The following is a 23843-nucleotide window of genomic DNA, read 5'->3' as shown; positions in this document are numbered from 1 at the left end:
CTCCTAGTACACCGATTGCACTTCGGAAAGGTTTACAAACCACACTTAATACTAATCCCCACTTTGTCGGTTTAAGTTATCATCGTCTGTCATCATCCCATTATACTTTTATGTCTTCTTTGTCCTGTGTTTCCATCCCTAAGTCTACAGGTGAAGTATTATCTCATTCAGGATGGCAACATGCTATGATTGACGAGATATCTATTTTACATATGAGTGGTACTTGGGAGCTTGTTCATCTTCCTTCAGGTAAATCTATTGTTGGTTGTCGTTGGGTTTATGCCGTCAACGTTGGTCCGGATGCCAAGGTTGATCAATTTAAGGCTCATCTTGTTGCCAAGGGATATACTTATATATTTGGGCTCGATTACAGTGATACCTTCTCTCTCGTGGCTAAGATAACATCAGCCCGCCTTTTTCTATCCATGGTTGTTGTTCACCATTAGCCTCTTTATCAGCTAGACATTAAGAATGCTCTTCTACATGGTGACCTTGAGGATGAAGTTTATAAGGAGCAACCACCTGGGTTTACTGCTCAAGGGAAGTCTCGTGGCCTTGTATGTCGCTTGTGCTGGTCACTTTATGGTCTAAAGCAATCTCCTCGAGCCTGGTTTGGTAAGTTCAATACAGTTATCCAGGAGTTTGGCATGACTCGTAGTAAAGTTGATCACTCTGTATTTTATTGGCATTCTCCTTCAAGTCTCTATATTTATCTAGTGGTCTATGTTGACGATATTATTATTACCGGCAATGATCAGGATGGTATCACTAAATTGAAGCAACGTCTCTTTCAACACTTTTAGACTAAGGAACTGGGCAGACTAAAGTATTTAATGGGTATTGAGGTCGCTCAGTCTAGCTCAGGTATTGTGATCTCACAGCGGAAGTGTGCCTTAGACATTCTTGAGGAGACAGGAATGACAGGTTGTAGACCTGTTGACACTGTGATGAATTCGAATTCTAAACTTCTGCCAAGACTGGGGGAGTCGCTTAGCGATCCTACAAGATATAGGCGGCTGGTTGTTAAATTAAATTATCTCACAGTGACTAGACTTGATATTTCCTTTCCTATGAGCGTTGTAAGTCGGTTTATGAATTCTCCATGTGATAGTCATTGGGATGCAGTTGTCCGCATTTTTTGGTATATAAAATCGGCTCCAGGCAAAGGGTTATTGTTTGAGGATCAAGGCCATGAGAAGATCGTTGGATACTCAGATGCTGATTGGGCAGAATTACCTTCTAATAGGCATTCTACGTCTGGATATTGTGTTTTAGAAGGAGGCAATTTGGTGTCTTAGAAGAGAAAGAAACAGAATGTAGTTGCTCGGCTAGTGCAGTGAAGAATATCGAGCAATGGCTATGGCAACATGTGAGCTAATTTGGATCAAACAATTGCTCAAGGAGTTGAAATTTAGTGAAATCAGCTAGATGAAACTTGCGGGGGATAATCAAGTTTCCCTTCATATTGTATCAAATCTGATGTTCCATGAGAGGACTAAGCACATTGAGATTGATTGTCACTTCGTCAAAGAAAATATACTCTCAGGAGATATTACTACAAAATTTGTGAAGTCGAATGATCAGGTTGCTGATATTTTTACCAACTCCCTCACTGATCCTCGTATTAGTTATATATGTGACAAGCTCGGTACATATGATTATATGCAACCGGCTTGAGGTGGAGTACTAGTTTCGTAGTTAAATAGTTATATGTAAATAACCATGATCACATATGTAGTAGAAGCAGAACATGTATTATATATAGGACTCATTGTATGTTATCAATACATCAATAAAATAATTTTTCGATTATTAATTCTCACCGAACTAGGAAAAACGGATGACAACTCAAATAATCAAATAGTTCCTAATGCATGGACTTACAACAAGAATTACCCCGAGGCACCACACCTCATAAATCACAAATCATAGACCATAATTTTCAAATCTTACGCATATGTCACTTCGTGTCCACAATAATAATCTCCTTCGCACGGCAAAGCGCACGTGCTACCATGTACTTTGCAACCGCGATAAATATTAATTTAGATAAACGAAAGATATATTTAAACAACATAAAATATAATAACAATCTTGAATAAACTAAGGTGTCATATGAAATAATTAGTTTATTTTAGAAATAAAGTAAAGTAAAATAATATACAATTTGTATGAAAAAGAGTAGAAGATGGATTTAGTGTAGAAATCAATAAAATTGAGTAAAAGTATCATTTTTTAAACAAAGCAAAACATAAGTTAAATTAACAAATAAAATATAGAATTTGTTAAGGAAAAATATGATAACAATTTTAAGTAAGGTAAACATCTAACAGGGCGATGAGTATAATTTGAGAACCCAATTATAGTGAAAGTGCGATAACCATTTAGAATAATAAGACACCTAGTGAGATAACGAATTATATCTTAAGAGGCACATAGAATAAAGCATGTTAATAACTCTTTTATTTATACCTTTATGTTACCAACAACTCAACAGAATATGATATAGTGACTCCACACAATTAAATTCACATTGACAATCAATTCATCAAGTTGTAACGGAGGCACAGATTGACATGTTAAAGCAACACAACAAATCACGTAGAATGCATGACTCACACAAGAAACCACAATCGTTTCAACACCAAGATAACAACGAATAACCAAACACAATCAAAAGGCGGATGAATAATTGAAGGAAGAATATTGACCGTTCAAATCAACAAGTTATTCCAACATGGAATGTACAATAAAAATTACAACCGAGGTACCGCCTCGTATTCACATTTCACAATTTCAATCACAATCTTTCCTTATATCATTGCGTGAGCCTTACATTTAGTTTTGAAAATTATTTTTTTCCTAAATAGTTACACGCGTTTTAGCCCACCTTATCTCACCGCGTGACTTCAAGTAGTTTTTCTACTAGCAACACGTGTATCAATCCCACCTTATCTCACTGCATGTGTATCAACCCTTAGCCTTATACCACCGCATGTGTATCAATATCACAATACAATCACAACTCGCACCACAAGTACCCATATGTCACAACTTGCCACAAAGTCAACAACACCAATATTTTCACAATAAATAGTCCATGGCTCAATAGCAATGTGTACAATAATTTCAACAATAAAAAAATAAATGAGAATACTCAACAAGGAAAGGTATCTCAACAATTAACAACTTCGCCTCAATGTGATAACGGCTATTACAACTTCAACACCAATAACTTAACAAGATGATTCCACGAAATAACAACTTCAATTAAAAGTGATTCAACAATTATGATGTAACAAGGCAATAAAGAAGGCAATAACTTCAACTAAAGCATATAAGAGCAAAATAACAAGTAAGAGATAGAACAAGTGCTAACAACGTCAAATAGAGCATGTAAAAGTAGATTAACAATGAGAGATATAATATGTTATGAAAATTCAATTAAAGGCATGGAAAAAGTCTAGATAATCTAGACTGGTCAAATACCATATGTAGATTGTGTACCCACTCATCACCTTACGTAGAGGACTTTCACATAACACAAATAGCACAATCAACCCAAATCATAAGGGGTAGTTTCCTCCCCCCCAAAGTTAGGCAAGATACTTACATCAACTAGGTCAACTCAACCCTCTCAAATAGCTTTTCCTCTAAAATTCGCCTCCACATGGGTCAAATCTAACCAAAAATAACTTAATAACATCAAACAATGCAAGAGAAATCAATTACAATAAATAAAGCTATGATCTTTACATTCTCCCCAAATAATCAACAAAAGTCAACGCCGGACCCACCTTGGACTCCGAATCCAAGCTTACCCGAGCAAAGCCCGAACCAATACAAGCTCACATGACTATGAAGCCCGCTTTTCCCACTCCTTGCACGTCAGTTGTTCCTTGCCAAATTCATGCACCATTACCTTGTATTTACATTAATAACTACTCATTCTATATGTACTGTAGGCGCAATTGAGGATGCTATTATATTTAATTATTTTCTCCAAAACCTCTATGTTCCTTCTATTTGTCTTCTTAAATTTTTATTCAATGTTTTGTGCTCTTTCTTTTCTTCTTTCCCACTTTCTTGATCATTCTAGGTAGATGTGTTTTTAGATGTATTTGAGAACTTTTTCAAATGGAAATCTTAAGATAAATTTGCTGTTATTTCTTTTTCCTTGTTTTTATTTCCTATTTACATTGATCATAGTTGAAAATGTTGTCCTTTTGATCTTTGTTTGATGCTTTTCCTGTTGGTTTGTTGAGTTATTTTTTAAATGAGTTTTCGTATTTATTGACTTTAAGCCTGTTGTTTTTTGCAGGTTGGTCGGTGTATGAATTTGCTAGATTTGGATTATTTTTTAACATGCATCCTACATGAAATTCTTTGATAGAAAGAAAGTTTCTCAAAGTTCCAGACTAAACTTAGATCAACCATTTGAATTAGTATACGTGAACTTGACTAAGAAAGGAGGAAATAAGAAAACAATGATAAAGAGAAAAAGTAGTAATGTGAAAATGTTGGGATGTAAATAGGGCACGTTATATATTTGGTCGATTAGCCAAAAATCCGCTAGAAAAAAAAAAAATATAGAGCAGTTTTATATATATATATATATATATATATATATATATATATATATATATATTTCCGTCTATTATCTTTTAGAGCGGTTATATAATATTGTTTTCCCATGTAAATTTGAGTTGATGTCCGTTTATTTCTTCTCCACTTAAGGTTCTTCCGTAGTATTTAGTTTCCTACAGGATGATGTAGATGATTCCTACGGGAAAAGCATGATATAGATGATAATCCTTCTAATTAGAAAAAAAAAAAAAAAACAGATGATTTCTACAGGAAAAGCATAGCATACAGAAAAATCAAAGAGAAATATATATTTATAGCCGCTCCCAAAAATAATAGCCGACAAAATATATATCTTTTTGTATATATGTGTATTATATACAAATGATATACACATTTTATATACTTTTGGCTAACAAATGCAAGTAATTTTGGACTACGGACTAATTTTGTATTTTGCCCAAAATCAAATACCAACCAAACACGAAACTTTGTTTGGAGAACTTGATGACATCCTTCCTCACGTAACTGCAGCTGCTCTGTGTACTCGCCTCAAAACCTTGTCGCTGGATTCACCATTACCATTTACTCTATACTCTTATGAAAAATCAACATATAATTCTTGGTGAATAAACAATGGAGCAGAAAGGAGATAAATAATTAGAATTTGCATGGTACAAATTGGTAGGAGGAGAATTCCGCTGCAGCTATATATATAGAGACAACCGATCTTCCTCCTAAGGCTTATAGAGTTCGTGGGGACAGATCCTGACCTACCTGTTACTGTTAAGTATATGAAACTCAAAAACTGAGTTGTAATCCATAACCTTATGTAAGAAGATAACCTTGAGGAAGTGCTAGTTGGTATGAACAACCCAATTACAAACTATGAAAATTACTGATAAAATCTATCATGGTGTCTATGTCATTAACATTGATTCTTGCTATGTTACACCAAAAAAGGAGCAAAGAGAGACATTTATGCTTAAGGCTAACTATGTTCTCCTCTCTGTCTTCAAATATTCTCAAGTTCCTTTCCCTCCATATGACCCATCAAAAAAAAATTATGATTATGTTGCTTCATGCAATGCGTGTCTTGGTTGTTTTTACCCTGAATATAAATCATCTTTAACTCAGTTCCTAAAACAGAATCAGAAAGATAACGCCTTGCGTGAAGCGAGTAGAAGCAAGGTTCTTTTTACATATTCCAATGTTTAGCGAGCTGAAGAGGAATTCTCATATTGCTTTTTGGTGGTCTCTCTTCCCCCGCATACGGTCTCGTCCCGAGCAGCAGCATTCAGTGCCTATTCAGCTCCTATCAGTGCACCAGCGCTTCAGAGTTACCACAGTGGCTATTCGGGCCGCCAGGGTCAGTCTTCGCTCCAGCATCCTCAGCAACTGAGAGAGTGCTTTGAATGTGGGGCATAGGTCACATCATGAGGTATTGCTCTAGATTGTCGAGCAGAAGATCTCAGTAGGGGTCTCATACCATCATTCCGACACTGGTTGCTCTACCGCCCGCACAGCCAGCTAGAGGCGGGGGTCAGATCGTTAGAGGTAGAGGTCGGTCCATTAGAGGTGGAGGCCAGCCAGCTAGGGGTCGCCCAAGGGGCGGAGGTTAGAGTGGTGGGGCCCAACCTCGTTTCTATGCATTCCCAGCTAGACCTGAGGCAGATTCATCTGACGTCGTTATCACATATATTGTTTCGATTTTCCGTAGAGATGCTTCAATTCTATTTGATCCGGGCTCTAATTATTCCTACGTGTCATACTATTTTGTTTCATATATAATTGTGCCTCGTGATCTTTGAGTGCTCATGTATATGTGTCCACGCCTGTGGGAGATTCTATTATTGTAGATCGAGTTTATCGCTCGTGTGTGGTTTCTATCGGGAGCCTAGAGACTAGTGTGGATCTTCTACTTCTTGATATGGTAGACTTTGATGTTATCTTGGGTATGGATTGACTGTCACCTTATCATGCTATATTGGACTGTCACGCCAAGAAGGTGACCTTAGCCATGCCGGGATTGCCCCGATTAGAGTGGAGGAGGACTCCTGCCATTCTACTAGCAAGGTTATTTTTTATGTGAAGGCTCGGCATATGGTCGAGAAGGAGTGTCTAGCATATTTGTCCTATGTTCATGATTCGAGTCCGGAGGTTCCTTCCATGGATTCAGTACCTGTTGTGCGTGAGTTTCCAGAGGTGTTTCCCGCAGATCTTCCAAGGATGTCACCCGACAGGGATATTGATTTTTGTAAGACCTGGCACTCAACTCATTTCTATTCCACCATACCGTATGGCGCCACCTAAGTTGAAGGAACTGAAGAAGAAGTTGCAGGATTTGCTTGATAAGGGATTCATTAGACCTAGTACCTCGCCTTGGGGTGCACCCGTGTTGTTCGTGAAGAAGAAGGATGGTTCGATGATGATGTGTATAGACTATCGGCAGTTGAACAAAGTGACTATCAAGAACAAGTACCCGTTGCCGAGGATCGATTACTTATTTGATCAGCTTTAGGGTGCCAAAGTGTTTTCAAAAATTGATTTGAGGTCTGGCTACCATCAGTTGAAGATTAGGGCATTGGATGTCCTTAAGACAACTTTCCGGACTTGATAATGGGCATTATGAGTTCCTAGTAATGTCGTTTGAGTTGACAAATACCCTAGCAATATTCATGGATTTGTGAACCGTGTATTCAAGCCCTACTTAGATTCTTTTGTGATCATATTCATTGATGATATCTTTATTTACTCTCGCAGTCGAGAGGAGCATGAGCAGCATCTTAGCGTTGTACTTTAGACTCTGAGAGATAGTCAGTTATATGCTAAGTTTTTAAAGTGTGAGTTTTGATTGGACTCAGTTGTCTTTTGGGGGCATCTTGTATCTATAGAGGGCATTAAAGTGGATCCTAAGAATATTGAGGGTTCAGAACTAGCCTAGACCTACTTCAGCTACAGAGATTCGGAGCTTCCTAGGTTTGGTAGGTTACTATCGCTGGTTCGTGGAGGGATTTTCATCCATAACAGCCCCATTGACTAGATTGACCTAGAAGGGTACTCCATTCAGGTGGTCAGATGAGTGTGAGTTGAGATTTCAGAAGCTCAAGACTTCCTTGACTACAACTCTGATGTTGGTATTACCCACAGGTTCAGGATCCTATACGATGTATTGTGATGCATCGCGTGTTGGGCTCGGTCCAGTGTTGATGCAGGATGGCAGAGTGATTGCATACGCGTCGCGGCGATTAAAGGATCACGAGAAGAATTACCATGTTCATGACTTGGAGTTGGAAACCATTGTTCATGCATTGAAGATTTGGAGGCATTACCTCTACGGCATGTCACGTGAGGTGTTCAGGGATCATTGGAATCTTCAGTATTTGTTCAAGAAAATAGATCTCAATTTGCGGAGGTGGTAGGAGCTGTTGAAAGAGTAAGATATCACCATCTTGTATCATCCCTGGAAGGCCAATGTTGTAGTTGATGCCTTGAGTAGGAAGGCTATGAGTAGGTAGCCTTGCGTATATTCCAGTTGGTGAGAGACCGCTAGCATCATATATTTAGGCCTTGGCCAACCAGTTCGCCAGGTTAGATGTTTTGGAGCCTAGTCAGGTTCTAGCTTGCATGGTTTCCCGGCCTTCTTTGTACGAGCGCATCAGAGTGCTCCAGTATGACGACCTCCATTTGCTTGTCCTTAAGGACACGGTGCAGCACTGTGATGCCAAGCAGGTTACCATTGGAGATGATGGGGTTTTGCGGATGCAGGTCGAATTTGTGTTCCTAATGTGGATGGGATTTGTGAGTTGATTCTTGAGAAGGCCCACAGTTCGCGATTTTCCATTCATCCGGGTGCTGCTAAAATGTACCAGGATTTGAGGCATCACTATTTGTGGAGAGGGATGAAGAAGGATATAGTTGCATATGTAGCTTGGTGTTTGAACTGTCAGCAGGTAAAGTACCACCATCAGAGTCCTGGTGGTTTGCTTCAGAGGCTTGAGATTCCTGAGTGGAAGTAGGAGCATATTACCATGGATTTTGTAGTTGGGCTCCCACAGACTCAGAAAAAATTCAACGCGGTATGGGTCATCGTGGACAGGTTGACCAAGTCGGTGCATTTCATTCCAGCAGCAGTTACTTATTCTTCAGAGCGGTTGGCTGAGATCTATATCTGCAAGATTGTTTGTTTGCACGGTGAGCCGGTGTCCATCATTTCTAGGAAGTAGGAGCGTATTATCATGGATTTTGTAGTTGGGGTCCCACAAACTCAGAAGAAATTCAATGCGGTATGGGTCATCGTGGACAGGTTGACCAAGTCGGTGCATTTCATTCCAGTAGCAATTACTTATTCTTCAGAGCGGTTGGCCGAGATATATATCTGCAAGATTGTTCGTCTTCACGGTGTGCCGGTGTCCATCATTTCTAATCGGGGCACGCAGTTCACATCGCACTTCTGGAGGGCCGTACAGCGTAAGTCAGGCACACGGGTTAAGTTGAGTACAAGATTTCACCCCTAGGCGGACGGACAGTACGAGCACACCATTCAGATATTGGAGGATATGCTTCGCGCTTGCTCTATGGTTTTTTGGGGTTCTTGGGATCCTTTCTTGTTGCTTGCGAAGTTTTCCTACAACAACAACTACCAATCGTGTATTCAGATGGCTCCCTATGAGGCATTATACGGGAGACGGTGCCGATTGCCAGTTGGTTGGTTTGAGCCAGGAGAGGCTTGGTTTTTGGGTACCGATTTGGTTCAGGATATCTTGGAAAAGGTCAAGATGATTCAGGATCGTTTTCGCACAGCTCAGTCTAGGCAGAAGAGTTATGCCAATCAGAGAGTGCATGATGATGCATTTATGGTTGGAGAGAGGGTTTTGCTCCGGGTTTCACCCATGAATGGTGTGATGATTGGAGAGTTCATGATGTTGCATTAATGAACAACTCCCACAGTTGTCTTGTCACTGTACAATATATAAATAAATGGCTAATTGTCTCTGCATCTTGGCCACACAACTAACATCTAGAACATATTAGTAACCCTCTTTTCATGAGGTTTTCTTGAGTGAGTACTGATTCTTTAGCCACCAACCCCATTTTATATGGTATTTTGACTCTCCAGATATGCTTCAAGGGCCATAGGCTGAGTTGAGATCCTACCCGATTCAGATCTTTATAAGTTGATCCTACTGAAAACCTCTCGCTGCTATGTTTCTACCATACTAGAGTGCCTTCCCCCTCTTGTAATCCTCTGTATTATAAAATTTTGTTATTGTAACAATCTTCTGAATGTCAAGCTCCATCCTTTAGTACCCCATAACTCCTTAAATGTTGCCCCCTATTGCTGATTCAGAGTAAAATTATCAGGGAACAAATTCTTTAAACTTCTAATTCCTAGCCAATTGTCCTCCCAAAATAACGTTTCCCTTCCATCCATTACATTAAGACTTAAGTCATTAAACAGGTTTGGCAGCAAGTTCCGGATTGATCTCCATAGACTAATTCCTTAAGGGTTCTTCACCTTTTTGGTCTTACATGGATTAAGATCTAGGATTATGGCACGAGTTCAATGATAGCTAAGGGTACATTGTGGGGAAGGAAGTCATCCAGTTCTGCAAAGAATGTTTCTCATCCAAAGTAATGCACCCAGCATGAATGAGACACTCATTTGCCTAATTCCAAAATGACCCCAGGCCTCCATGCTTAAGAACTTCATGCCCATAGGTCTAAAATGTTCGTTGGGCTTAGCATCTACATTGTTTGCATTATCTTCTTCATTGATCTTAGTTGCACTGACATTTGATTTCAATCCTTTCCCATTAACACTTTGCTCATCCTCTTCTTGCTCAGTATCTGCAGATTCTTCCTCACCTTCCATAGCATCGGGAATTCACCTTCTTCATAGTCTTTTTCTATTTGATCTTCCCAAAGCTTTCCTCCGCTCAGTTTTAACTTCTCATTCTCCTTAGGCAGCTCAGCTGTAGTATGTGTTAAAAGTTTGAGATGACACTTCTCCTTGCACTGTTTTGGCTCCTTAGGCATATTGTAACCCTTCTATCACGTTCATGCGCTCCACTTCTGCTTCTGTATACTTCAGTAGGGGTTGATCATGCAAGAAAGTAGCATGTCTAAGAGGTATTGGTTCGACAGTGTGCTTCGAACTAGGGTTCGCATGCACTGAGTTGTTCATCGCATATGGTTTTAGAATATTTGAGTAATCTAAGGGCTTGGGATTCTTTGTAGTGGTGTTAGGAATATGGGGAAGCTTGGGGAGGCAGACCAGCCTTGGAAGAAGGCTGGTCGCCGGCCGGAGTGGACATGGCAGCTCTCGCGATGCAAATTGCCTAGGTCGTCTCCTTTTCGCCAATCGCCAGAGCTATTTCACGTAGGGTGAATTTTTTTACGGGTTTAGGGTTTAGGAATTTTTTAGCAATCCACTAGGGAATGTGCCTAGGGCTAGTTTTTATATATATCTAAAATAAAGGACAAAAATGTCTTGAAGTCTTACAAAATATAGGGAATTAAAATGTGAAACAACATAGCTCATATTATCATAGTTGAGTAAGGATCTCAACCAAGATATCACATATTGAACAATGAAAAAACTACTTATAAAACTAGCCATAAGAAAATAAAATCGTGAAACTTGTCAACTAAGCATGCGTATTGTCCAGTGTTGAACCAAAATGTGCTGTCCAAAGCCAATCTTCCAAGGTAACTAAAACGTTGTAGGCAACCATATATGTCATGATCCTCCATGTTGTTATTTCTTGCACATACATGACCTTTGATCGTGTAAATTGTCAATCTGCTCCAGTGATCCCATGATTCCCAAGGACCAAATCTGCTCAAATTATGTAACAAAACCATATGCTTACCTTTATTGTTCATCAACATGACAGAACCACCCGCAAAAACTAGAAATTCCAATGTTGAACATTTGTGAGGAAGGTTGATGTTGCACTGTTTGGCTCCATATTTTTGTCACACTGTAATATTTACAAGTAGCCCAACGTCAACATAGTTGGTCTTGGACGAAACTTAAATCAACAAACTGGGAACGAAAATGTTCGAAAGCCATTCATATCATAGTCACCATAAGGATTTAATATTGTTGTATAGAGTGCGCAGAGACAAATAACCTTTTTTTTGTAGAAAGACGAAGTTTTCATTCATTAACAAGCATAATTACATAAGGATGATTCCCTATGGGGGTTTCCAGTATTCTGGCTATCATAGCAACTGGTACTTGTAGAACAACTAACATTAGGATTCCCAATTTCCGCTAGTCTATTTAGTAAATTTGTTGAAACAAATCTAGTAGTAGTAGGGCCAATTATGTCATCATGGAGTAGCTTCAAAAACTTTTTAGGCGGCTTGTGCAAGGTTATCAAGGAGTTGATGCTTGTTTACTTTGATCCTTCAGTAGCCAAAAAGTGAGCCACCTTGTTATCTTCACGGAAGTTATGCCGGATCATCGGATTCTCCAGTCTCTTTAATAATGACCTATACTCATTAATAATGTTAGCATAAATGGAACAGTTATTTTGATCGATTAGGTGAAGTATATCAGTGGCATCAGTTTCGGTTTCCAAACTGGGAAGATTTTTGTCACGCGCAAGTTGTAAACCAATTTTGAGGGCTAGTAATTTCATATATGTTGGTGTGAGACCAAAAGTGTGAGACAAACAACCGTATATTTCTTTTCTTTGGAGAAATAATACCAAGATAAATTTTTTATAATTAAAATTTAAGAGATCGCGTTAATTCTTTTGCTAATGATGAAATAGAAAATTTGTAGTTGAGTTTACATGTTGGTAAGATCATTTTTCTTATTTTGTCGTTGTTTAACATAAAATTTATAAAGGATAATAAAAATCACAAAAGCATTTTGTTATGTTTTATTTTTTTTAGGACACCCGCCAAGCACGGGTGGGTATAGTAGTTATATATATATTCTGTTGTAATTTAATAGCCATGTGCAGTAATAGGTTATTGAATGTAATAAGTTTACCAACGCCAAAATATCGTAAAATACTGTTGTAATGATTATCTGACTGCACTTTTATGGTTACTTTGTTTCAACTTCTCTCTTCAGTTCAACTAATTGAGCAGCAGTTTAGTACAAGCGATGGAGACGAGAAATAATGAAGTCCTTGAAGGAAACATTTTCCCCTTATTTTCCCTTCCTAAGGAATTACTTGCAATTATTATTGCCAAAGTTGCTTCTTCTTCGTCCAAGGATTGCTTCAATGTCAAGAACAGGTATCTGTATTTCTTATATCAAATCCTATATATTGTTAGGAAAATAAATATATCACGTCCAGGAATAATATCCACGGCAAATAATAATAATATAAGAGAGTAACTATAACACCAAATCTTTTAACGGGGTAAAATATAATACCCAAGAGAGGCAATATAATACTACTATAATATTACAACTGTGTAGTGACAAAAGACTACTACGACTCAAAAGAAATAACACTCTTTATTTTAAATATCTCACCACAATATTTCTCCCACTCTATTTTCTCACAAACTAAAAAATAGTATGTGGATTACTCTCACAACTTTAATACTTCTCTCTTATTTTGATGTGCTTGAGATGGAACTGAATGGCTCTATTTATAAGGGGAGGAGACGTCTAGCTCAGCCCATCAAATTTGGCTTTTGCAATTTGCATGGCAAATTGCTAACTTTCTTCAGCCGCCCACATGCAATGTAACCAACCAAATTTGACTTTTTATTTTGATTGGTCCCACAAATCTCCTCCTTAATTTTTATTTTTCTTCTTCATTCTAAGTCTTGATCTCAATCTTTGAAAATCTTCAAGTTTGAGAGGATTTGTAAAATAGTCCGCAACTTGATCATGAGACTTCACATATTTGAGTTCTACCTCTTTTTTGGCAATGCATTCTCTGATAAAGTGATATTGTGTGTCTATATGTTTGCTTCGATCATGATATGCCGGATTCTTGGCAAGTGCATGTGCGAATTTTTTATCAATACAAATCCTTCAATAATCTTCTCAGCCAGATAGCATGATACGTACAAGATGTTGCTGCAATATATTCAGCTTTACAAGTCGAGAGAGTAACAATGGACTGTTTCTTTGAACTCCAAGAAATAACAGAATCACCCAAGAAAAATACAAAGTCAGTTGTACTTTTTCTATCATCAATATCTCCCGCATAATCGCTATCACAAAATCCCATAAAGTTGAAATCACTAGAAAAAGAATAAAATAGCCCAAAGTCAATCGTACCTTTTAGGTAATGAAGAATGCTTCTAGCGACCTTCAAGTGAGTGGAGCTAGGAGCTTCCATGAAGCGACTTACTACTCCAACTGCAATTGTATATCTAGCCTGGTACAATTTAAGTACCTCAAACTTCCCACAAGACTTTTAAAAGATGTGGGATCCACTTTTTCTCCTTCATCAAACTTGGATAATTTTGTCCCACTCTTCATCGGTGTGTTCACGGGGCTGCAATCGAGCATGTTGAACTTTGTCAATATCTCTTTTGTATAGCTTTCTTGAAAGATGAAAATTCCATCCTCCATCTGCTTCACTTCTAGGCCCAGGTAGTATGACACGAGCCCTACGTCTGTCATCTCAAACTCACGGGACATATCTTTCTTAAAAGCTTTAAACAAACTTGGGTTATTACCCGTGAAAATAAGATCATCAACATAAAGACAAATAAGTAAGATATATCCATTAGTATAAACTTTAAGGTAAAGAGTATATTCATGGAGACAACGAGTAAACCTATTGTCTTGAAAATACTTGTCGATGCAACTATTCCATGCTCATGGGACTTGCTTTAATCCATATAAAGCTTTCTTCAACCGCAACACTTTATCTTCATGGTTGTTTACCACAAAACCCAATGGTTGTTCAACATAAACTTCTTATTTAAGATAGTCATTCAAAAAGGCTGACTTGACATCTAGTTGATGGATCTTCTACTTCATTTGCACCGCCAAAGAGATCAGCAAATGAATCGTCTCCATGCGGGCAATAGGTGTATAGACTTCTTCATAGTCAATGCCTTGCATTTACTTGTAGCCTTTAGCCACAAGTCGTGCCTTGTATCTCTCCACATCTCCATCAGTATTCTTTTTTGTCTTGTATACCCATTTTACTCCAATTGCGTGATGGCCCTTGGGAAGATTTATTAACTCCCAAGTGTTATTCTTCTCTATTGACTCGATCTCCTCATCCATGGCTTGTCTCTACCTTTTATCTGTAATAGCTTCATCAAAGTTCATTGGTTAACTATCAGCAAAGAGAAAATATAAAAAATCAAAATTAGTAACTTCTTCTGTGTCCTCATAGATCTCTTGAATACTCATTGTCCTTTACGGATGTTCATTTGAACTTTCTTGAGAAGAAGGTGATACAACATTGGTTGGAGAAGGAGGTGGAGTTGTATCATGCATAACTTCCACGGTCCTGGTTCTTCTTAATCACCAAAGTATGGAAGAAAATCATATGAAGTTTCTTCTTGAACTTCCCAATTCCATGCTAATTCTTCATCAAATTCAACATCACTGCTCACCACCACCTTGCCGCTACATGGATTGTATAGCTTGTAGCCTTTTGAACTTGTATCATAGCCAACAAATACATGCTTGACACTTCGATCATCAAGCTTCGCTTTTCCTTGATGTGACGCATGAGCATAGGCTATGCTCCAAAAGATTCTCAAATGCTTGACACTTGGCTTTCTTCCACTCCATACTTCTTGGGGGGTTTAATCTCTAACATTCCTTGTTGGAGACCTGTTGTTCAAATAAACTGCACAAGAAATAGCTTTGGGCCAAAATTCCTTGGTCATACTTTTATCTTTCAACATACATCTAGCCATATTAAGAATCGTTCGATTCTTTCTCTCTGCAACTCCATTTTGTTGGGTGAATAAATTACCGTTAGAGGGCGACTGTAATGACCCGGATGTCGTTTTAAGAATTAAGTCTCATTCGGTGGCATAAGGCCCTGAGCAGCTTCGTATTATGTGTATTGACTTGTGTGTGTGGTTGAATTCAGTTACCGGATGATTCGAAGTGATTTGGGATACTAAGTCCCTAAAACGAAAGTTTAAGTCTTAGGATTTTTGACTATAGTTAGAACTATGTGAAGACAACTCCGGAATGGAGTTTTGGCAGTTCCGTTAGCTCCGTTGGGTGATTTTGGACTTAGGGGCGTGTCCGGATTATGTTTTGGAAGTCTGTAGCTCATTTAGGCATGAAATGGCGAAAGTCGAATTTTTGAAGATTTTGACCGGTAGTGAACTTTTTGATATCGGGGTCAGAATCCAATTTCGGAAGTTGGAGTAGGTCTGTAATGTTGAATATGACTTGTGTGCAAAATTTAGGGTCAATCAGACGAGGTTTGATAGGTTTCGGCATCGGTTGTAGAAATTTGAAGTTTCAAGTTCATTAAGTTTGAATTGGAGGGTGATTCGTGTTTTTAGCGTTATTTGATGTGATTTGAAGGCTAGGCTAAGTTCGTATGGTGTTATAGGACTGGTTGGTATGTTTGGTTGAGGTCCCGGGGCCTCGGGTGAGTTTTGGATGCTTAACGAATCAAAATTTGGACTTATGTAATTGCTGAAGCTTTCAAGCTTCTGGTGTAATCGCACCTGCGGTGGGGTGGCCGCAGGTGCAGACACGCACGTGCGAGAGGCCAAACGCAGAAGCGGGATTGAGGATATGGCCAGGGGTCGCAGGTGCGAGGGAAGTTCCGCATCTGCGGGCTCAGAGATGCACTTGAAGTTCCGCAGATGCGGAGAGTGAGCTGGTAGGGCAGTCCGCAGAAGCGGACATTTGTTTGCAGGCGTGCACTCGCATGTGCAGCCATTTGATCGCAGAAGAGGACCCAGGTGTGTAAGTCAAGTCCACACCTGTGATGTATTTTCCACAGGTGCGGCGTCGCAGGTGCAATTATGGGTCCGCAGGTGCGAGATCGCTGGGCAGAAAAGAGGAAATTTCAAGGATTTGGTCTCATTTTCATTTTGGGACTTTGAGAGCTTGGATTTGGGCGATAATTTGGGAGATTTTCAGAGAAAGATTTTGGGTAATGATTCTTAACTCATTTATGTTTATATTCCACTAATCTATAGTTGATTTCCTCATTTAATTAAGGAATTTGGTTAAGAAATTTGGGAAAAGGTTGGAAGGTTCTTCAAATACATTTTTGAGTTTTGATTTGGATTTTTATATCGAATTTGGATAATGTTGGTACGAGTGAACTCGTGGTTGATTGGGTATTCGTATTTTGTGACTTTACCCGATTCCGAGACGTAGGCCCGGGTCGACTTCTTGGGCCGAATTTTCGATTCTTTGCTAAAGTCGTAGATTTATTATTTAAATTAGTTTCTCGTAATTTTATTCATGATATGTAATTGTGTTTGTCTAGATTTGGGCCATTCAGAGTCGGATAATCGAGGAAAGGGAATTCTTACTGATTGATTGAGCTTGGTTCGAGGTAAGTATCCTACTTAACTTCGTGTGGGGGAACTACTGATGAGTGGTGATTTTACCACTATGTCTAGTATCTTTTCTTTAGTTTTTGCATCCTTTAATTATAATATGAGGTTGTTTATGGTGTGTATTGCTAGATTTTCAGTTAAATAATGCCACGAAGAAACTTGAATTCAAGTAAAGTGGAATTGAGCAAAAAAGAGTACAAAAGTACAAAATCCTTCAGTGATTCCGCATCTGCAGAACATTGTCCGCATATGCGACCTCGCATCTGCGGAGTTAAGCTTCACTGGGACCGCATCTGCGGCAAAACTCCGCACCTACAGAGTCGCTGGTGCGACTATTTTGTCCGCATCTGCGGAGAAAAGGAATTCTACATGGGCTCACACCTGCAATGGATTATCCGCATCTGCAGAGTTGCACTTGCGCCACAATGTCCGCATCTGCGGAGTAGCCAAAATCTCCTGAGTTCACGCATCTGCGATTGAAGGCCCGCATTTGTGGAGCCGCACCTGCGAGGATCTTTCCGCAGGTGCGGTCAACGGGTTTCTGACCTGGGCAGTATTGACATTTTACATTTTCTCAACTCCAAACCCACAAATACACGGACAATCATATCTTGGAAGAATCTTTGGCTTATTTTCAGTCCATATACTAAAGAGAACAAGTTTTGGAAGCTAGGGTTCTTGCAGACAAACTTGGGTCTTGAAGATTTGAAGCTTTTGGTTGAGAATTTCTTACTCCTTTATGCTCATTTCATCATTTCCTTGGTTTGTATTGTATATCTAAGTGTGTAATATTTATTTCCAACACTTGAATCTTGTTTATGGAAATATTCATATTTAAAGTGTGGATTAAATACCTTGTTGTTCTTATGTATTGAACGATTTTTATTTATTATGAAGCGAGTTGTTATTTCTTTAATTATTCTTGTTCTTAAATGTTTCCAAAGGGATTAGCTAACCCTAGAACTCGCCCATTCACTACGAATTAATTTTGAAAAAAATAACTCGGGGTTGGAAAAGATTAATTAACAAGAACTTGAGGCGTTAACCCTCACTTTATATATTCTACCTAGGGATAGGAATGAACTACTTGTAGACATATTCGGGTGTGCTTAATCTCTTAATTATTTTAGGGATAATTCAATTAGGAAGTCTTGTTAGTCTTTGAGAGAAGATAATATAGAATTATTATCTGAGGCTAATAAATAATAAACTCGTTCATATTTATAAAATTGTGAAATATATTGGATCGTTACTTGAGTGTAAATCCCTATGCACCCATGCTTGTAGCCATTGATCATTTTACTTGCTTTCTAGGTTAGTTTACGTTTTCGCATTTAGCTATAATATTTTCTCAACAACCATTCTAAGTGTTTGGCATTGCATAATAAGTGATAATTCTTTTACATTCCTAATCGCCTACATATTGTTCTATGTAGGATTCGACCCCGACTCATAGTTGGGTAAATTATATTGCATGAGACCGTGTCCATTTAATTTTTAGTAGTGGATTTGGACGTCATCAACTACCCCTTAGGATTTGAGTCTTCTATGTTAATTGTAGTTCGTGTAAGCGGGGTGACGAGTACATGCTCAGACTTATTTGTGGAAAGTTGGCCTTTTAGGGTTCTTAGGTCCTTGTATTCGCTGAGAATGCAGTTGTTCTCGTTATGATTACGTTTCTTAATTACTAGTTTCACTTCTACCTGCTTTAATTAGAATTAATTGCTTCATGATCCGCCCTCGTTTCTTATTTGAGTCATATGTGCCCTAACTGAAATTGTTATCTCTTCTATCGCCATGTTGTCTTTTCCCTAACTGCTTATCTTCATTTGAAGTTGTAATTATTTTTTCTATAATTATTCATCCTTAACTAAGGATATGATTTTATTTATACTGCTTATCCTTAATTGGAGTTGTTGTGTCTCTTTCGTACATGCCCAACCTTAAAAGAAGTTTAGATATCCTATATCTTAGTTGACTTATCCTTATTGGAAATAATGACTCGTGATATCTACCTCGTTATTGAACTGTACTTTGTGGGACCGTTGTTACATATTATTTTCTCACTTGTTGAGTTGTTCCTATTATGACTAGCATTCTCTATTGTGGCTACTCATCGTGAACTAATTCCTCCGTTCCTTTGAGTTTTGGAATTTCTAAGTTGATTTATTTGTCGTAACCTTGTATTAGTGTTATTATTGTTATTGTACTTGTTGTTCTTGCATATTTACTTTGGGACTACGAGGCGGTACCTCGGAGATCCCCATGTCTAGCATATTTACTTTGGGACTACGAGGCGGTGCCTCGGGATATCCCCATGTCTTGCATATTTACTTTTGGGACAGATGTACACCTTTGTTTATTTGCCTTCTATATGAGAATGGCTCTATTTGGAACGCGAGTCGTCAGTGCAGTTATGAGGTGTAATAAGGGCACAGGATGCCTAGTGTTAAGGTTCGGGTATTGAGACCCGTGAGTTGTGATTTGTCCGAGGTTCGGTACCTTGTGGAGTTTATTGACTAAAACCTTATGTGAAAGCGGTCGTTGTGGCTGAGTTATTAATTGTCCTTGTTGTAATCTGTGATTTCGGATTTAGGTTGTGTTTACATTCATCCTTTTGTGTCATTATTATGGTATTTCGCTGATACTTGTTGTTGTCCTTTCCTATTGCAATTACTATAGTGTTAGTCATATCGCGTAGTCTTTATGTAGATATTATACTTTGTTGTTTCTATACTTATACTTTGTTCAGGTTATTTAGTCCAGTAGGTGTCTTGACTGTTCCTCGTGATTACTCCACTGAGGTTAATCTTGATACTTTCTAGGTACCGCCTTGGTGTACTCATACTACACTTCTGCACATTTTTGTACAGTTCCATATATTTCGAAGTCCGTTGATCATTAGCTAGTTGTGCGGATTGTTGCTGTGGAGACTCAAGGTAAACTTGTTGTTGCATTCGCAGGCTTTGAAGTCATCTTCTGATTTGTATTCACACTGTTTACTTTATTTCAAACATTTATATTTAGTAAATTGTAGTAAACTATGTAGAGCTTATGACTTGCACTACCGGTTTTGGGAATTGTAAATTTTATAGAGGTTTCTATTTCAAAAGTTGTTAGATGTTATTTATTATTGTTATTATTTAGTAAATGTTAGGCTTGCCTAGTCCCTAAGACTAGGTGCCATCACGATACGGAGGAGAAATTGGGTCGTGACAGCGACGAATTCCGTGAGACTGACAGAAGTCATTAAATTCTTTTGAAGTGAATTCGCCTCCTCTATCGGACCTTAAAGCTTTTATTTCATAGCCATTTTATTTTTCCACAAGTACTTTAAAAATTTTAAAAGCAGTAAAAGCTTCAGATTTTTGGTTCAAGAAATAAACCCAAGTCTTTCTACTAAAGTCATCAATGAAAAGCAGAAAGTATTTACTTTTACCAAAGAAAGGTGGATTGATTGGTCCACACACATCAGTGTGAACAAGCTGAAGCGGTTTGGTTGATCTTGCCATGGCCTCTTTTGGAAAACTCCTCCTTGCATGTTTTCCAAGAATACAAGCTTCACATGATTGATTGGGATGGTTGATTGATGGTATCTCATGCACCATGTTCTTTTCTCCCATTATTTTGAGCGCTTCAAAATTCAAATGCCCAAATCGCATATGCCAACACCATGATTCATCTTGCACATTAGCCTTCAAACATTTTGCATCACATGTTTTAAGATTCAGAGAAAATAATCTATTCTTTGCCATATGCACTTTAGCAATTAGAATTTCACTTGAATCTCTAAGCCAAGGATGCATATTTTTCATGTGGATGTCATATTCCTTTTCAAAAGGTTATCCCAAACTCAAAATATTACTTTTTAATTTTGGCACATGATAAACATCTTGAATTAGCTTGTGACTACCATCTTTACAGGAGATCAGAATCGTACATATCCCTTCAATTTGAATCTTTGAGGTATCTCCAAAGGACACATTACCTCTCACCGTTTTATTGATCTCCACAAACTTCTTTTTGCATCCACACATATTGTAATGACCCAACCGGTCATTTTAAATTTTAGAACCACATTCCCTAAAATAAAACTTCTCGTATGTGCTTTTAATGATTTATGACTTGCGGGGATAGTTGGTTCGGGATTTGGAAGTGCTTGGGTTGAAATAAGAACACTTGGTTCCTTAAGTTGGCTTTTAGAGGCCAAGTTTGACTTCGGTCAATATATTTGAGAAAACGACCCCTGAATAGAATTTTGATGATTTCATCAGCTCCGTATGGTAATTTTGGACTTAGGAGCGTGTTCAGAATTTTATTTAAAAGTCCGTAGTTAAATTAGGCTTGAAATGGCTAAAATAGGAATTTAAGTTTGGAAGTTTGACCGGGGAGTTGACTTTTTGATATCAGGGTCGGAATCCAGTTCCGAAAATTTACATAGCTCTGTTATGTCATTTATGACTTGTGTGCAAAATTTGAGGTCAATCGGACTTGAATTGATAGGTTTCGGTACATAATGTAGAAGTTGGAAATCTTAAGTTTCATTAAGCTTGAATTGGGGGATGATTCATGATTTTAGCGTTGTTTGGTGTGATTTGAGGTTTCAACTAAGTTCGTATGATGTTTTGGGACTTGTTGGTATAATTGGTCGAGGTTCCGAAGGGCCCGGGTGAGTTTCGGACGACTAACGTATCACTTTTGGCCTTTGGAACATTGCTGATAACTGCTGGTATTTTCTTCTGATTTCCTTATACACGATCGTGTAAGTTGGTCTGCGATCGCGTAGAGTATTTAGGCAGAGGTGGATTTGTTCTACACGATCGCGTGAATGGGGTTGCCATCGCGTAGGGTTAATTTGGGCAGCTTGGACTTTGTTCACTGCAATCGCGTGGACACATCCGCGATCGCATAGAATTGGACAGTGTGTGTATCGTGATTGCGTGTCATTGTTTGCGATCACGTAGGGAAAATTTGAGAGGAAGCTGGGCCACGCGTTGTGCTACGCGATCGCGTGAACAGGGATGCGATCGCGTAGAGTCGGAACCTGGTGCATCGTGATCGTGTGGAACTTGATGCGATCGCGTAGGGTTAATGTTTGGGCAAAAATAAATTTGTGCTACGCGATCGCGTGAGGAAGTTCGTGATCGCGTAGAAGAAATCACTGGGCAGAGAGTTTAAGTTTTGAAAATGGGACTTCGTCCTATTTTCCATTTTTAACTATTTGGAGCTCAGATTTAGGCGATTTTTGGGAAATATTCAGAGAAAATAACGGGGTAAGTGTTCTTAATTCAATATTGGTTAAATTACCCGAATCCATCACTATTTTTATCATTTAATTGGTGAATTGAGTTGGAAAAGTTTGAAAACGCTCTTTGATAGATTTGAGGATTTGATGGGCCGAATTATTATCGGAATTTAGTGATTTTGGTATGGGTATACTCGTGGTTTAGCGGGCGTTCATATTTCGTAAATTTTGCTGGATTCCGAGATGTGGGCCCCACGGATGAATTTTTAATTAATTTCAAAATTTTTATTGAAAATGTAGTATGTTCTTATAGAATTGATTCCAATAATTTTTAGTGATTGTATCGAATTATTTTGGCTAGATTCAAGCCAGACAGAGTTGGATAATCGTAGAAAAGGCCTTCTAGTGGATTAAATTGGAGCAAGATGAGGTAAGTCTCTTGTTTAATCTTGTGAGGGGGAAATTTCCTCGTAGGTGATATAAATTTAAATAATTGTTGCTAATTATGGGGGCTACGTACGCACGAGGTGACGAGAGTCCGTGCGTAGCTAGTATTAATGCTAAAGTCCGGGTAGTTTAGGACTCGAAGCATGAATTACTTGTGTAAATTGTATTCTTTGTTTAATTAATATTATTTGGTATATGAGATTTCCATCCTTTAATATTTTTATCTAATAATTCACAATATATATATATATATATATATATATATATATATATATATATATATTGTGAATTATTAGATAAAAATATTAAAGGATGAAAATCTCATATACTTGATTTTCTATTTAAGTTAATTAATTGTTAAGAAAAATTATTCTTTCTCCTGAATTTATCTTATAATAAATATACTCTCATTCCGGAGGTACATAAGAAAATGTCATCCTTTCTTGTGGAGCGGGTCGAACGCCTCGGCAGGATAGATGCATCTATGGATCGTGCCGCACGTCCCTCGGCAGTGTACACGACACTCTGGATCGGGTCATACGCCCTCGGCAGAAATCGTGCTTAATAATATTAATCACACGATAGCTTAATAGCTTATTTCAGCTTGCGAAGCTAATTGATAAATTGGAGAATCCTTGGAATTTAATGAATTATTATGCGTGCTTGTTAAGGAATTAATTGTTATTCCTGTAAATGAGATTAATTGATAAATTAAAAATTATTTGAATTGAAGGAATTTAATTAATATATTGAGAATTGTTGCATTTGAAGAAATTTGATTATCTCTACTGGTTAAATAAATTATTATAAATTCTGTGAATCATGCTGATTTAGATATTCTAGTTGTATTTTAATTATTATTATTGACCCATAGTGAGTGTCAAAGTCGGCCATCTCGTCTCTACCACTTCGAGATTAGGCTTGATACTTACTGGGTACACGTTGCTTACGTACTCATACTACACTTGTTGCACTTTTTGTTCAGGACCTGAGGCAAGTACTAGTGGGGGACCTATCGTCTTACACCCACGTTATCCAGGGGCATAGTGGTGAGCTGCCTTTCTGAGCCGTT

General features: G+C 38.2%; 1 protein-coding gene across 1 annotated transcript; it reads left to right on the top strand.

Annotated features, from left to right (window-relative positions):
* Positions 1-833: 833 nt before the first annotated feature.
* Positions 834-1298, top strand: LOC138900387 (uncharacterized mitochondrial protein AtMg00810-like). The gene has a single exon (XM_070187126.1). It carries the CDS (start codon positions 834-836, stop codon positions 1296-1298), a length of 465 nt encoding a protein of 154 aa, XP_070043227.1.
* The last annotated feature ends 22545 nt before the right edge of the window (positions 1299-23843 follow it).

Source organism: Nicotiana tomentosiformis, chromosome 10, assembly GCF_000390325.3.
Source record: "Nicotiana tomentosiformis chromosome 10, ASM39032v3, whole genome shotgun sequence".
Lineage (NCBI taxonomy): Eukaryota > Viridiplantae > Streptophyta > Magnoliopsida > Solanales > Solanaceae > Nicotiana > Nicotiana tomentosiformis.
This window is presented reverse-complemented; position numbering and strand designations above follow the sequence as displayed.

Bases quoted from the DNA above. Each gene is read 5' to 3' on its own strand.
- LOC138900387 (XM_070187126.1), top strand. From the start codon at position 834: ATGGGTATTGAGGTCGCTCAGTCTAGCTCAGGTATTGTGATCTCACAG.